Source organism: Neoarius graeffei, chromosome 14 (genome assembly GCF_027579695.1).
Source record: "Neoarius graeffei isolate fNeoGra1 chromosome 14, fNeoGra1.pri, whole genome shotgun sequence".
NCBI classification, from domain to species: domain Eukaryota; kingdom Metazoa; phylum Chordata; class Actinopteri; order Siluriformes; family Ariidae; genus Neoarius; species Neoarius graeffei.
The window spans coordinates 69,573,602-69,590,903 of record NC_083582.1 but is presented as its reverse complement, the minus strand read 5'-3'; the positions used below and the strand labels follow the sequence as shown (position 1 = coordinate 69,590,903).

Here is a 17,302-nt window from a genome sequence, read left to right as displayed (position 1 = left end):
TCTTCCTCCTTCACAGTGACGAAGCAATTTTTTTATAATCACCTGTGTAGTTATACTAAAAATATTATCATCATGGTGTTGAAGAGTAGTAGGCATAGGAAAAAAGGAAAGTATTCGTTTGCGGATGTGTTTCGTGTTATTGCCAGCATTGAATCTGATCTCTGAAATGCTGACTTTTAAATAGATGTTGAAATTGAAAGCGAAAATGAACACAGTGGAGATGGAACTGTAAACATCCAACCCGCTGCGCAGTAGCCAGCTACTTTTCTAGTATATTCGTGTGTAGAAAACAAGATAAATGGTGATTAGTCGTGCAGAAACTTATTAGAAGTTGGAAAAAATAAACTTTTCCTGCATGCTGTGTTGTTATGCTGTTGTGAATGCAAAATAAATGCAAAGGTTTTAAAATTTTGATTTTTGGCCAAAAATATTCAGCACTGGGACCAGAGTTAAAACTTTATTCAGAACTGAAAGTATTATTATTATTGTTATTATTATTATTAAAGAAGATAATCTTATCCAGTAATCTATTTCTTTGATCATGTTGTTGGCTTTGTGCCCTTACAGAATGAACAAAAGCCAGTAGGTTCACTTTGTAAATGGTCTCAGTAATCTATGATGCACACTGTAGAGATGGCAGCAAAGTAACATCTGAATGCTAATTAAAAAAATAAAAATAGCATTTTTAGCCAGCAGAACTAATGCCGCTTTTCCGCTACCAACACGGCTGAGTTGGGCTGAGCCGTGCGGTGCTGAGTTGGGCTGAGTCGAGCTGAGTGGGGATGTTGGAGTTGCATTTCGACTACAACCGCGCTGAACCATGCTGGCTGGAAGTGGGTGGACACATTGGGTGGAGTTAGGGAAAGTGGGTGGACATCACGTGATGTCGTTAGGCGGCGCAAACAGTGACATCAGTGACCTTTTAAGCGGTAGTCTCACGACCCGGATAGTAAACAATAAACATGGAGGACATGGAGTCGTTAGTGTTGCTGGTCTTGGTGCTGTGGCTTGTTGTCACCGACAACGGCAACAGATACTGGCAAGAGCGTATAGATGAGGCGAGGCGCGTAAGGCTTCAGAAATTCTCGTAATTCGTAATTCTTCTTCTTCCGGGTTTACGGTGTTTACAGATCCCAGCGTGCTCGCGGGGCGTGTGTGGGCATGTGAGGACACTCCTCCTCACCAATCAGTGCACAGGGGAGTGTCTGCTCACGCCCCCAGCCTCACTCGGCTCGCTTTGGCTCGCTTCAGCCCCACTCCAAAACCGTGTGAGTTTTGGGTGCTGAGTAGGGCTGAAGCAAGCCCAGTCGCGCCGCTCTGAGGTAGTTGAAACGCGAGCCGTGTTGGGCTGAAGTGAGCTGAAAAAGGGTAGTGGAAAAGGGCCATATGAGTTAATCAGAGATTATTTCGCCGCCACTGAAGGCGACACAGATCAGCCATATGGCTGACATTGAACTGAGACAGATGCTGATAGATAGACATGATAATTGCATCTTTTGTTGTAAACTTATATTTAATGACGCATCATACTTTTCCCATTAGTATACAGTATAAGGATAGAACTGTAGCACTGTAAATGTCAACTCGGGATATTTTAAATTGGCTGAGGTTAAGATCTGCAATAATGTAACCCACTAGAGTCTTAAGGACTCTTAATATAGTTTGTAATGTAAATATAATGAAGTCTAATAAGCAGTAAAATATTTATCATCATCATCATCATCATCATCATCAGGGCCTTCTAAGCCTCCAGAGAAAGCCCAAACATGTCAGCATTTCAAATGTCATTTCATTTCTTTCATTCTTTAATTTCTTTCGTAATTTTATTATAATTATTCTCTTCTGATTCTAATTTGGCCTCCTTTTCTATCCAATTTGCTTCAGAAATGAAAGGGTTACTGTCCTGAAAACATTAAAATCGAGTTATCCAGTGAGATTTTGTTTGTTTGTTGTGTCTAGGCTGAGAAGAGTTTAGAGCTGCTCACTCATGGGTTCGGACTTCATTACCGGGACAGAAGGCCATGGCAGTGTATGTTTATGTAGGAAGTGACGGATGAATTAACCAACCAGATTTTGATTTATAGTAGGAGGGACCAAAAATGTCTCGCTCAAGATATTCTCGAAGGCCAACGCGAGCTTAACCGTGAGTCAGTGCTGTCAGCGCAGCAGTGAAGTCACCTTCCAGCTGGTGTAGCGTTCATCAGTCGTGTTAACGAATGCTAATAAAGCGGTCAAGCCCTTGCTATCTTTCGAGAGCAAGTAGTACAGACTAACGACTGAGAAGCTGAAATTTCTATCTCCAGGCTCTTCTTCCACGCACGCGTGATACAGTATTTTTCACTCAAACTTAAAGCTGATACGCAGAACCATGGCCTGACTTTCATTTATAAATGCATTGAGACCTCAAGAATGGCGCAGGAATAGTTTTAAGCGTTAACAATAAATCTAATATAGTCATTTTTACGATTAAAGTGATTTATATACGGTACGTAGCGGTCTGAGTGAATGACCTTGACGTCCATAATGTCACAGCAGGAAGTCTATCGGTCTCATCGCCATTTCTGCTATACTAAAACACAGAGCTGACTGCAACTCTGATCCTCCATTTTGAGCTAATTTATCTCCATGCCACGTAGATATGTTGCTGGCCGGTGCAGCAACACAACAGAAGGTGGATTTACGTTGCATTCATGGCCCAAGAATGTTCAAACTGCAAAGATTTGGACGTGTTTTGCGAGTAGTTCACGGGCACATTGGGCGGCTATGAAGTTGTCTCTCCTCTGCTCTGCACATTTTACTGAAGACTCGTACGAGACCTCTGATCTGTTGAGGAGCGTTGGATATAAGCCCGTATTGAAAGAGGGTGCAGGACCAACAATTAAATAAAAAGAAAACTACAAGAAAAGGAAACTATTTATTTTATTTTATTTTATTTTTTTAAAAGGAAAGTGAGTTCAGTTGCACCAGTTCTCCCGGAGTGACCCGAGGGTTGTTGCTAAAACCCAGGACGGAACGAGACGGGACATATCGCTCAGGCAGTGACCTCCCCGTGATTGTTGCTAAAACCGGTGACGTCCTGTTCCGTCCCGGGTTTTAGTAATTGCCTGAGCCGAGCAGTAATGGCGGAGTACTCCGTATGGACAAAATAGAGAATGAGTGGAGCAGCCGTCTGATTTCTAAACTGGATATTGCTGCCGTCTCGCCCTTACGTGGAAGAAGCGAATGAACAGAGAACTGAACAAACAACTGAAAGTCAGATTGTTTCACAAACAATCGGCCTTCAAGAAGCGAAAACACAGACGGGTAAGCTGTGACTCTCATTTGGATCCCCTCCCCCCCCCCAAAAAAAACCACACGTTGTTTCCCTGCATTTAGATGAATACATGTAACTTGTATTGTGTGTTTAAGTTACCGGTATAAGATTATTTAATTTGCTTCAGAATGTGATTGTCTCAGTTCATCTGATTATTTAATGAGCCTTTTACGTTTTATCAGTGAAAATGCATGCATGTACATGTATGTTGCATAAGTTATAACACCTATCCTGTTTTAATGAGAGTCAACCCACAATCAATGAAGTCAAATCAGTCTTAGTTGAGCAAGTCGGTAACGGTATTTCTTACTTTCACCATAAATGTTTATTTATATGACTTTGGTCTATAGCTGTCAAAGGCCTCGGCCTTAAAACCGGTTACCGCTGTGATGTCACGCACTCAGGGCTGGCTGGCTCAGCGGCGCAGCTCGAATGCCAACTTTGCTGTCGATTTTAACTCTCAAATATATTTTTTTAAATCCCCATTTATGCAGCATACAAGAGACAAGGATGGAGATACTATCCACTCAGAAATGTATTTAAAAATAAAGGCTCTGCGTCTCTGCTTTAAGTATTCCTTTCCCTGTGTAATTTACTTGGTTGCTTTTAAATTCAACATCAACAACTAGACACAGCGTAGCGACCCGGCAGCCCGCCGCTAATCCCTTGCAAAATCCTTTGCCCTGTTGCTTTTTTGGTGTGGCTGGCTAAGTTTTGGTTGATCTGAAGTCGAATAGTAACGGTTCGCCACTGATTATTGTTATTATTTAACACGGACTGACTGCGAGATGGACTAACCTGTCGGTCTGTAGGCTAAAAATAAACAGTGGTATGAAGATAGAGTTTTCATGGTCATATTTATTACGTATTATTAATTTGAAGTAAAATGAAATGAACGTATAGATTTTGCTCCAAGACCGAATGTGTAGGGGGTGGGTTATTTTTTTTTTTTTAACTATTATGATGATCATCAGTGTTTAAATGTACTTTTCGTCCTTGTCTACTGTGCATGTAAAATTTGGTTTTTAAAGTGGTATAACTTGTGGTTGAGATGAGTGCAAAAGAGAAATCTTTTCAGTTTCCATAACTTGCATCGAGCACGTGGAGAACATTTTTCTAATCTGTGTCCAAGACCAAGCCCAAACCAGATTTGAACTGCTGACGCTGCAGATTATTCCCCCCGTTGTGTTCTACTCACAGACATCTAAGACTGCATCAGTTTCTAAAATGATCCGACCAAAATATTCCTGCTCAGAGCCACGGGCTGCAGATATCATTATCTTCTACAGGTTCATTTTCAAAAACAGGCATCTCACTGCTCAGAACTTACTCTTGGGTCTCTCTCGTACGTTAAAAAAAAAAAAGCGTGAACTGCAGCAGTTCTCTGGTAAAGAAGGGAGAGAAGCCAACCTGTAAATAATGCACGCGCTGTTCCTGCATGTGTCGCAGTTGGCCGTGTCCTGCCCGGTCCGATAGGAGAGACTGGAGGAGATAAAGAGAGAGGGCGGGTCATTAAGAAGTCCAGATTAGTCACTCCACATTCCAAAACTTGCACATCGTCTGCTTTGTCCTTCCTCATTATCAGCACAAGGTTAACACGTGCACGCGCGCGCACACACGTGGATGTTGAATGTTAGCATTCAGTACACACGCTTCTTGCAGAGGTTGTGCAGCACTGTGTGTCCTGATAGGTTAGAAAAACTGTAGTAATTTTTTTTCCCTCTCTCTCTCTCTCTTTTTTCACATGCCGTACTTTTGGATCTTTTCCCAGTGTGAAGCAGGCAGTAAATAATGGATTTCAGTAAATAATTTTTGCTCATACCCATATGAACTAAATATCCTTCTGGCTGTTAATCACATCTGCATACATCATTGATTTTACTCACGCTCCTACAATTAATCAGGTACAAACACCCTGCTAGCTGTTGTTTTACCCCTCACTCATACAGCCTCAATGGAGCCAGTATTCGCAAAAGAATCCAAATGTAGGTGTGCTCAAATATGCTCGTGTTTTGAGAAAAAAAAAACATGAATGAACATAGTTACACACAGCATGCATGCTGCACTCAAGAACAAACTCAGACTGTTCTTATTAACATGTATACCCAACCACTGATAAAGTCTCTAATCTGTTTGGTCAGAAGGTGCTGGTGAATGTTCTGTAATAGCAGCTTTGACTGAAGTTCGAGCAGTAATTTAAATTAAACGTTTTTATTTTTTTCGCGGTCCAGTTTCCATCAAATCCTGCGCTCTGATAGGATACGGACCCACTCACCAGCCAATGATGCAGACTCCGGTTACGGACCTCTGACGACTCGCTCGTTCACAACATCAAACATAGTAGTATTTTTTTGTCAACATTTAACTTCTTTTTTAAATAAGATTTATTTATAAGATTATCAAAAATCTTATAAATTTTTGCCAGCATTTCTCAGCATAACAGCATTAATTTTACATCATGGATAGCAATAACGACAGTGTTCACAGCGAAAGCGAGTTTTACTACCCTGAGGAAGAAGAAATAAAAGAAAACATTTCAGGAGAAAGCTAAAAACCTCTAACTTGTTAACGCTGAGCAAAAGCATGGCTGAATCCTGAATGACTCAATTTTGTATAAATAGGGGACTACATAGGCGGCAAAGTGTATTTTTTTTTTTTCCCTGCCATGGAAGTGCACTTGTATACCGAAGAGGAAGCAATTTGCATTACAGCCGTGAATGAGGATTCAAAATGGCGGCTCGGCTCGGCTTTCCCTTTCAGGCGCTCTCGTTTTCTGTTAGAATTTGGTAAAGAAAAAAATAAAAATATATTATTTACCAGCTTAAGGTCGGTCCGTATGGTGAAATACCGTGACCTCGGCCTTGAATGCTGACCTCGGCCCAGAGGGCCTCGCTCAGTACTTTCAAGACCTCGGTCACGGTATTTCACGATACGGACCTCCCAGCTGGTAAATAACGTACATATATATCAACGAACTTGTTTTGATACGTTATCGTTTGTGTGTTATTCCTTAGTTATTTTGGTGACGTTGATTCTAATGAGTGGACAATGCTGTCCAGAGTAACAAAGACCTGGACAGGGAGTGGAAATGACCAAAGGACCCTCAGTGACAGTACAAACTAGCTGACCTTTCTCCTGATGCTTAACAGCTACTAATTACCTTTACTTGGAAGAGATGGATTGTACTTGGAGTCAGGCAGAAATGGGCTGGCACTTATTGACAGGTCAGAACGCTTTCTCAACTTATTAGGGTTTATTTTTATGTTTTAGGGTAAAGTAACACTCTAGGATGGTGACTTGTAAACTGCAAGATGCTAAACTGCACATTTCCTTGTCACTGGGGCAGTACCGTTTATTTTCGTTCCACGAAATTGAGTCGTACATGAGCTGACAGACGATGAGGCATGTAGTGCCAAGTTGGCTATAAGCCATCTATAAGATTGAGTGGAATAACGGTTTTATTCTATCCACATTCACTGGATTTTGAGAAACGGAGCATTTTTATTTTTTGCAAATTTGATAAATTAAAAACTTTATTCAAAGCATCCGACAATCATTTCTGCTTCGAATGTAAAAAAAAAAAAGGTGAAATATGCAGTAGCGATTTATGAAATACTATAATAATAATTCTTGAAAAATAAAAAGACACATTCTTACCATCAAATACTTTATTTTTTTGAGTTTTGTTTTTAAGTAGAGTTTTTATTTCGTCCTTGGTTGATTCAGTAACATGCGCTGCCATTTTGTTTTTCTCTACTCACGATGTATGAGCTGATAGCCTAGTAGTAGAGTAGCCAATCAGAGCGCGCAATTGCTCATATCCAGTGAATGTGGATAGAATATGAAAAAAAAAAATATATATATATATATATATATATATATATATATATATATATAAAATATACGAGTGATTCCACGCTTATGGGTACTGAAATGGGGACATGAACTTATTTTTAAAAATTCACCTAAAACCATTTCTTTTTTTACCATCAGGTCACAAAACATGTAATCTTTAATGAATGATATGTTAAAAGATAACTTTAATTTTCTGAGATGTAATAAAAACATATTTATATGCCAAAGTCAGAACGTAACAGAAGTGTTGTGGACATATATATTCTCAATTTTAACAATGTAAAATTACTTTTTGAAACATAGGAAGGTGATGTTTTAGCAAATATAATTAATAAACATGTGTAGTAGAATAAACATACACATTCTTTCAATAAGATTAACATGGTATAGAGCTAGATTGTAATTAATTTGTAACAGACGCGAGATGGACAATCGTAACAGAAGTAATGTAACAGACATCATTTTGGAACTCATAGGCTTGACTTTGGCATATAAATATGTTTTTATTACATCTCAGAAAATTAAAGTTATCTTTTAACATATCATTCATTAAAGATTACATGTTTTGTGACCTGATGGTAAAAAAAGAAATGGTTTTAGGTGAATAAGTTCATGTCCCCATTTCAGTACCCATAAGCGTGGAATCACTCATATATTATAAAATTTCTGGTACTATGTTATGTTACAGGCATTTAACAGACGCTCTTATCCAGAGCGATGTGCAATATACCCAGATCAGCCTGGGGAGCAGTTGGAGTTTAGGTGCCTTGCTCAAGGGCACTTTACCCCTTCCTGCTGGTCTAGGGAATCAAACCAGCAACCTTTTGTTCTCAAATCTGCTTCTCTAACACTTTAGGCCAAAGCTTCCCCTGGCCATAGTAGACCATAGACAAAGACCATAATTACCTTTTCAAAACTTGCACTGATTTGTTTGCCAAGTGAGTGCACAAAGATGGAAAAATAAACCAACTCTGTCTAATCAACCATGTTTTGCTTCAGTTTGATTCTTTTAGGAAAACGTGCTTAAATTTCTTCATAGATTTTGAGTTCATGGTTGAATTTTTAGTTTGGATAGTGTCATTACTCTGTCTTGAAGAAAAACCACTAACGTTATTCATAAACATTTTTTGGTGTCTTATTTTACATCAGCAAAACACTTGCTCAGCTCAAGCTATATACGGTACGAGGACCAGCTTGCACCAATCTTGCAGAAGTCTCTAAAATCTTTTCAGTCGTTTGTCATCTGTAACAACCTGCTATAGCTGTACTCGCAGAGACATGGTGACCTTTTTGACCTTGAAATAGTCTCCAGTGAAGAGCCTGACCTTGGGTTTTCACCAGTCTAATGGAAGAATTGATATTTTTCTGGCAAGACGTCCGCTCTTCTCTTTATCTATTCATTCCTCCCTCAGTCTCGTGAAGTGACAGCAATACGATCTGGCTCGTTTTAGCTTGGTGTCAGACTCGAGCCAACTTCGCCATTAACAGTTTAGTCTACCTGCACCACCTCTCGGCATCCTGCCAACAGTACTCAGAGTTTCAAACTGGAGTGCAGAAGGCAAGTGGCGGCCATGTTAGCTCTGGACTGTGAGTGATGCTGTGTTTGCTGAGGCATGGGGTTTTTCTGAGGCGGGATTGCAGTGGCTAATGGGGACAGTGATGTATAGCAGTGCCAGAGGAGCCCAGGGGAGGGCCACAGTGCCAGTCTGGCACACAGAGGGAGGAGAAAGAGAGTGCTAATTGTACTGACAGGATGACAAGACTTGACACAGGATGTCTTTGGAGTGTGTTATCTTCATCCTGCAACATGTAGGCATGTGGAGGAACACCTAAAGGCTCATCCATCTGTACTTCCAGCAGAGAATCTCATTTGCACTTCTGTGGGAGAACAGCACTGTGTAGTTTATCATTCTCCAGATTCACTTATCCTGATTCAGCTAATTATCAAGCCCTTCATAAGTTTAATGATACTACAGTGAATAAGGTGGCATTCTTCTACAGCAGAGCTGTTTGAATTAGACATCGTTGTTTTCTTTAGGCGAACGGTGTTCTGCTGTGATCGTCACAGTTCACTTTCTGGAAAGGTCAGCAGAAAACGGACTTGACTTAAACACCATTCCAAGCTGTTGATGCTTATTGATATACAGCAGAATAAACTGAATGGTAAACATTAATCATAATTATTGGATTTGTTTTGAACTCCTTTGTGTCCTTCATTCAGTGCCATCGTATAGCAAATGAATCATCACACAAAAGAGCATGAGTAACGTAGCAGGCATAATTTTGAGTATGTAGTAATTGAGACTAGTAACCCAAGGACATCTGCCAATGCACCTGACATTTTACCAGCTGTAGACGGAGACCAGTGCTCCATATCTATGTTCGCATTATCGTTTCTCCACTGCCTGCAAGGAAATAAAATTGGCCCAGGGTGCTAGCGAGGACCTGGATACATGGAATGACTTCCAAGTATACAGTGAATGATATATAAAATACTGTTATTAGAGCTGGAGATGAACAAAACGACATTTCAGCTCAACTGATTACCAATGAACAACCACATGTTTACATGACATGACATTTAGCAGACTCTCTTCTCCAGAGTGACATAGGACATACCTAGAGCAGCCTGGGGAACAGCTGGCGGTTTGGTGCCTTGCTCAAGGGCACTTCAGCCGTTCCTGTTGGTCCAGGGAATCGAACCGGCAACCTTTTTGTCTTAAAGTCCCTCTCACGCCAGAATCTGGTCTTCCCAGGCAGCCTCCTGTTCCAGTACTAGCCAGCTCTTTAAGGCGTACGGGTGCGGTGCCCATCTCCGTTTTGATAGCCTGTACAGTGTGGGGGGCGTGTCCTCTGGTAACCGCAAGAGTTTGACTTCCCCACACGCATCTGTATTGCAGCGTGCCTTGCCAGACGGTAGTAGGTACCATTTTTATGATGGTCACCGACCGTGAGTAGAACTCATCTCCCAGTCAAGAGCTGGACACGCTAACCACTAGACCAACTCGTGGTTTTTGTCCCAAAGCTGCTTCTCTAATGTTTAATGTTCAACCATTTCACGTCAGATCCTTCAGCATCGACATAATGCTCGAAGGGCATAGTCATAGAAATTGATTTCACATGCAGTGACTTGCATGTTTTTAGCATTTTTTTTAACCTGTTTATTCTTTGTTTGTAGCTGCTCAAGTTTTGTCAGCAGTAGTATTGGCAAAGAAGCTCCTATACTGTTTTGTTGCAAACAAAACTTTTTTTTTTTTCTTTTCCCCTTATGGAAACGCTTCAAACCCTATTTATACATTTCTACAGCCTTAACCTCAGGCTTTGAAAACATTTGACCATCCAAAATCAGTAGTATGATATCATCTTCGGAAATGTTAATGCTCAGGATGGAATGCTTTTAGTACTTTGCATGTTTAGCCACTCAGTGGAGGTTAACAGTTACCCGATTTGGTTGATGCTTTTATCCAAAACGGCTTAAGCCTAGGTCACAACCGGACGTACGATTTTTTTGGCCGTGCGATTTTTGGCGTTTCCCAGATCGCTGCGTTTTTTTTTTTTTTTCGTGGAGAAAGACGCACATTGGTCGGAAGTTTGTCTTGCAACCTGAAAAAAACGTAAGCGCCCGTAGAATTTGTTTGACATGACAAAGAACCTTTGCGGCTGGTCTACGACTCGAAAATCAGCACGTCACACGCGCGCCCTCCATGCGTTTCTTGCGTTTTTTGCACGTAGAAGCACGTACGGCAGGTTGTGACCGAGGCTTTATAGTCGAGACAGGCTACAACTGAGCGAATGAGGGTTAACAGTCTTGCTCAGAGACCCAACAATGTCAATGTCTTTACGGAATTGGGATTTGATCTCTCAACCTTCTGATCAGTTGCCAAATGCTGGTACCAATGCCCAGTGACTATTTAAATAACTGTAACGACCAGGCAGAGTTTTCTTGCACTGACCACTGAGTCTTGGTTGTTTTTTGTTTCGTTTTTCTTCAACGATATAGTATACAAAAATCCATCAGTGCTCATGAAGTTTCCTTAAGTTGCAGGAGTCAATGGCATTGGTAAGGGAGAACTCGTGTCTCCGTAAGACCCTGCTTCTTGCGTATAGACTAGCGGTATTTTATTGTATGTCTCCTGAAAACAGCAGATGAGTTTTAGATTAGACAGTATCAACTTGTGGTTTTACTTATTTCCTGTGAGACTGTTTGGTGAAGTCTACACCACTAGCCTGTGCACAGGGGTCAAATTGTTTTTTGGGTACATAAAGAAATGGTGTTTAATCACTCTCTTGGTTGTCTGCCAGGGTAAAATTGTCCACTTTAATCCCTGCAGCATTAAAACATGTGCTTGTGTGTGTGTGTGGGTGGCCCTTGCTACCTGGCTTTACACTCACGTAACCTCACACACTCTCCAGTGATAGATGCTATCTTTTAATAGCACCTCTCTCCTCTAAAGTATGTGCAAGCAGCCCTTGAAAAGAGCTAATTTCTCTCTTAAGATCCTGCAGTTCTTGTCTGTAATCACTTAATTGCTACGTCATGCCCAGTTGGCAAGCTGCATGCTAAATATACCGTGGCATATTTTACTTATGTCACTGAGGGCAAATCAGGCATTTCACCCACCACTTGCTCAATCTTTCTGATTGTAGCGATAAGGAGATTAGGCCATTATACATGCAAATAAGCATGATTTCACCTTATGAATATCGAGGAGACAGACAGAGCAATTTATTTATTTTTCCATTGCTCGGATGAACACAAGTGAGACACTGATTAATATGCTACTGGTGTATATTAAATGCAATTTTAAAGCCCAATTTGCTAAGGTGAATTGCAATGACATTTTTGCTCTTTCAATGGAAGATTAGTTTGCTGATGTATTTCCTGCATTAACATCTCCTGTTCTGATTTTTTTCAGTCTCACAATCAGGTAAGTCTCATTGCCTTTCGTTGCATGTCATTGGGAGCAATGTAACTGACTTTTGGAAGAAAAATGCACAACATTTTTCGCTTCAGTTTGGCTTGGACCTAAACAAAGTCTCAGGAGCTTAATGGTGCAAACTGATCTGCAATCTTGATGGTTTTGAACCTGCAGCCTGGGGGTCTCGAGTAATACTATTATCACACATGGTCGCATGAACAAGACCGTTCTTAGGCCCAGCTTGGGTGGAATGACATGACATTTCTGCAGTAATACAATGGCCAATGAAAGTAAAGACTGTAAAATGAGCTTGCCTGAAGTACTTTGCTGTGTAATGTAGTTTTTATGTCTTACCCTTCTCTAAGAGCCTCTCCTTTCTCCAACTCCTGGATGACTCCCAGCAGGACTTTGATGGTTTCCTGACTGGAGCTGATCATGTTCTCCATGGCTTGCAACTGTGCTTTTACATCCTTTTCCTGATTCACAGGCACTATCTGCTTGCATGCCTCGCTTTCCACCTGTAGATTCCCTGTGCCTGGTACTGCTCCTGTTCCAGCCTGACACGTAGGTGGTAGAACGGCAGCAGGTGACGATGCTGCTGCTGTTGCCGCTGCTGCTTCCTCCATTGCCTGTATGGGCCGAGCAGAGATCATTCCAGCGTGGCACTGCACTTGTGTGGTGCAGCCAGTCCTCGGTAGTGTCTGTGATTGCAGGCCATTTAGCTGCAGAACCTTTTTGCGCTTGCTGCGTGCCGTCGGGCTCTCCAGACACTCCACCTGCGTTAAAGAGTTCCAGGATATGGGGCTCGTCACTTTGGAGCCAGAGTTTGGCAGTGTAGTGCCGTCTCTGTCCTCAGAATTTGTTATTTGCCATTTTCCTGAGCGGTCCAATGACTCCGAGTCCCTTTGGAAACTCTTTCGATGTTTGCTCTTCACCGTACAGACCTGGTAATTTGATTGGTCCGCTGAGGGACAGGGTAGCAGTGTCCTGTCTGTACATTCTGCAGCGTGAGTGTGGTGCTCTATGGTGGTTATGCACTCATTAGTGTGCATCAAAGCTTTGGTCTTTTGTACGGTGTGAGACGACGTTTCTTCCCTCCCCCCTTCAGCCGCTTTAGCCCTCTTAACATCAATAACATATCCATTATCCTGGTCCTTATAGCTCTCCGCTGTAGCCGCATGTTTCACACTTTGACCCTTTTTCCTCTCCAGTGGGAAAGTCTGGTAGCGCTTCCTCAGGTCCGGAGAGGTCTGCACTCCAGTGCTTTTTGTCACATTGGGTATGGATCTTCGGGCTGGAACGGTCATGTACTTGAGGTATGCCACTTTGTACGAGACGGGCTTCGCTCCCTGTGCCACAGCTGCCTGCTCGCTCTGGGCATCGCAGATGTCCTTGAAGCGTACCTGCAAGGCTTTGTTGCGCTTGCGCACCTGCCGACTCCCATCCGACGGTCCTTTCACCTCCAGGGCCATAGAAGGTGCTGCCTCAGAGTCCGATTCAGAGTTGGTGAGCATGCATTTACCAACCTCTTTGCTCACCATGGTTCCTGACAATGAAAATCACAAAGAATAGAAATTAAACCTGGGGGAGTTGAAAATTCTTAGATTTATTTATTAATTTTTTTAAATTAACAGCTGAAGTCCTGTCTGCTTGAGTTCTTCCCTCAGCTTCCTTTTTTTTTTTTTTATTCTCTTCATCTTGCCTGCATTAATACCAAGGATGGCAATCTCAGAAGTGTTGTCTTAGCCTGCGACTTGCTTCTCATTGACTTTTAATGGGATCTCTTAATCCTTCTTCCCAATTGAAACCCTCACATGTTTAGAGAATAATGAGATGTCCTGCTGCCACTGAACCCCTCTTACAGGAGAAAGACAAGTTGCTCAGCAAGCAAGCATTTTCACCATGACCTATTTTTCCAGTGCTAATCTCACTCGGATTAAATATCCATTAAACATCCTCTTTATGACAGGGTATGGAAATTAATTTCAATAAATGTGAGAAAGAAAGGGATATTCGAGTGCTCAGCATTGCACAGAAGTTGACGCACATGCTAATATACCCTTATTCTCTTGGAGGCAAGTTCTCTACACTCTTGTGTGCCATGGACAAAGATTATGTCTATTAACATTTACCCACTCATTTACTGAAGGCTCGGAGGACGGGATAGAGGGTGAGATGGATGTGGGAAATGGGTAAAGACGAGGTCTTTGTGTCTTCAGGCCTCCTGTTTTACAAGATCAGCCTCATCCACTGATATCATTCAGAGCTTTTAACTCAGAAGCCCAGACAGGAAGGAACCGCGCACGCAAAACCATGAACTCACCTAGGTACCAAAATAGACTGGAAGAGTACCTGAATTGAACTTGTGAAAGCAAGATAAAACTGAACATGAAGTGAAGTTTTGCATTAACTTTGAATCTCTTTAACCTTTTTATTTATTTTTTTATTTACTGACCTCCTCATTCCAACATTCATTTTAAAATCGTGCAGTGCTTGTTAATGAGCTGCAGAGTTCAGCCAGGTGTGTAAGAGTGGGAACACGGTAAAATATTCAGAACAGGGGTACTTCAGGGCCATGCTTGTAAAGCACTACTCTTGAACAAGTGGCACATATTTGTGCAAGTAAGGAAAGTGCTTTGCTAAAGTGGTCATTGTTCCGCTAGTGGTTATTGGCTTCTCCGTTAATGCAAGAACACCAAGCCTTCGAGCACCAGCAAGCTGAAAATGCTGCTTGGCTCGGCTTAATTATTTATTTAGTGTCATTGCTGAAATTATTATGGAGCAGAATGGAATGGAATATGGTCTTGTAAGTGGGGGCATTGGATTAATTTTAGTCTGGCTCTGTGGGTGGGAACGATTCCTAGAGGTTCCCACTCTTTTTGGACTGATTTCCTGTACAGAGACTGCAGCTGTTTTAAGCTTCATTTATTATAATCAACAGAACTTTTGACGTTGTAGTTCTAGTTTGCTTTCTACCATATTGAGAGACGACTGGACAAATTACAGTGGCGGCCATGAAAATGACCGAGTCCAACATGGAAAAAGTGCTTCAATGATTATTTTTCTTTTTCCTTAGCTGTTTCATTAACAAGATTGATATTGGCTGCAACAACATTATTCAGGAAAGGGTGCAGGGTTAAAATGTATTTAAAATTCAGCCAATGATGGATCAAACATATGCAGTGTCAAACAGTTGTTGGTAAAAAGTATGGTGAAATTTAAAAGTTGATAAGGATGGCATCACTATATTAAAAATATCAGTGACACTGCTGCTGCTTATGACTAGAAAACACGATACATTAGTGTTTGTGTGAGTGCTGGTGGTTTTTGGGTGCCTTTTTTTTTTTTTTAAACTGGGCGGCACGGTGGTGTAGTGGTTAGCGCTGTTGCCTCACAGCAAGAAGGTTCTGGGTTCGAGCCCAGTGGCTGACGGGGGCCTTTCTGTGTGGAGTTTGCATGTTCTCCCCGTGTCTGTGCTCCGGTTTCCTCGACAGTCCAAAGACATGCAGGTTACGTCAACTGGTGGCTCTAAATTGACCGTGAGTGTGAATGAGAGTGTGAATGGTGTGAATGTTTGTCTCGATGCGTGTCAGCCCTGCGATGATCTGGCAACTTGTCCAGGGTGTACCCCACCTCTCGCCCATAGTCAGCTGGGATAGGCTCCAGCTTGCCCGCGACCCTGCACAGGATAAGCAGTTACAGAGGATGGATGGATGAATGAATTTTTTTAAACTAAACTTTTATCCAAGACTGCTATTGTCTAGTCCAAGACGATTCCAAGACCAGGTCTAGCTGAGATCGTGTCAAAACTGAGTCTTAAGGGGTCAAGGCCAAATCAAGTTTGAGTCCAAATGAAGGCACGAGTGAGTGAAGACCCAAAAACATCAAATCCTTTTTGGCTCAGCCTTTGGCTGAAGCCTATAGAGGCACCTGTCTATATGTGTATGTTTAACCAAGTTTGAGCGTGTTTAAGAATTTGTACTGACTATAGAAGTGCCATGTTACATAACCTCAGTTTACAATGTAATTCTGCGTGGCTGAGTGGTCTAGAGCACTGGCCAGGAAAGGAACAGGTTTTGCAACGTCGGTTTGAATCCTGGCATCGAGGTATTTCTGAACAGGCTATTTTTTTCTATTTATGTACCGTAGCTTGTATCTCCCAATCAGAAAAAGGCTGAGCTCAGACCTGCACAGGTCTCTAGTTAGGCTTTTCACATGAAGTAGTTCACTTAATTTGTGCATTGCACCAAAGATTAGGCTGATTTGATTTGATTTATTCGGTAAATAATGTAAAACAAATATATATGAAAGACATTAAGAACCAGGAGAACACATGAAAGTGAAAGCATTTGTTTCCAGCGTGGTCCTCGGAATCACATAACTATCATGGACACATTACCACATTAAAAAAAAAAAAAGACAAGAGACCAAAAGTTATAAAAACAACAAAGACTAAAAATATATACAGGTGTTATTTTCCTGGTGTACGAGTTGATTAAAAAGATAAAATTTAACTGCAGACTTAAAATTGACTAAACTATTTATGGATTTAATATGGCCTGGAATAGCATTACAGGCCTTGATACCCGTGTGCATAAAAGTGGAAGCACCATAAGGACCTATGTGAGGTATCTGCAGCAGAGATGCCTACTAGTACGGATTGGCCGTATTTTGTACGGAAAAGTTACGTAAATACGATGTTAAGGCAAACAGTGTTATTCTGTACGGAATTATTATAAAGTCTTAAAAAATTCCAGTGAGGTGGTTTTTAAATGTCCAAGCGACTTTTTCAATCCATGCGCGATTCACGGCTATTTATTTTTACGACAACCGCACATGCTGTGTGTGACTTGTGCAGATACCGCACATTTGTTCGCGCTATTTTCACTCGACATCACACACGCATGGTGCTGCTTCTCAATAGTGGAAATGAAACGCTCAGTATCGGGACAAGTGAAACACAGGTCTCAGGTGTTCCTCCCACGATATACGGTAGAATGGCCGTGCATTACACCCAGTCAAAAGGGCAATGGATACGCGCACTGCAAACTGTGTAGAACTGACATTAACATCACTCGTGGTGGTCGCGATGACTGCAGGCGGCATGTCAACTCCAAAAAACACATGGAGTATGCTGAAATGGCGAGTCAGGCGGAAAGTAAATCTGGGGGTATCCAGCAGTTTTTTACGAAATCTGTGGATGAAAAGACACGGA

The 17,302-nt window shown here is 41.6% G+C and overlaps 2 protein-coding genes across 2 annotated transcripts in view; one reads left to right on the top strand and one right to left on the bottom strand.

Moving 5' to 3' along the window:
• The window catches only part of LOC132897832 (inhibitory synaptic factor 2A), a 64,646-nt gene extending 51,018 nt beyond the window's left edge, over window positions 1-13,628 (bottom strand). The window contains exons 1-2 of the mRNA XM_060939071.1: window positions 12,442-13,628; window positions 4,724-4,795 (exon numbers count right to left, since the gene is read on the bottom strand). Of these exons, the coding sequence (XP_060795054.1) occupies window positions 4,724-4,795; window positions 12,442-13,628 (1,259 nt within the window). The remainder of the gene's footprint in view (window positions 1-4,723; window positions 4,796-12,441) is intronic.
• dock1 (dedicator of cytokinesis 1) overlaps window positions 1-17,302 on the top strand; it is a 742,670-nt gene that overhangs the window by 421,995 nt on the left and 303,373 nt on the right. The gene's annotated exons all lie outside the window — the stretch shown is intronic.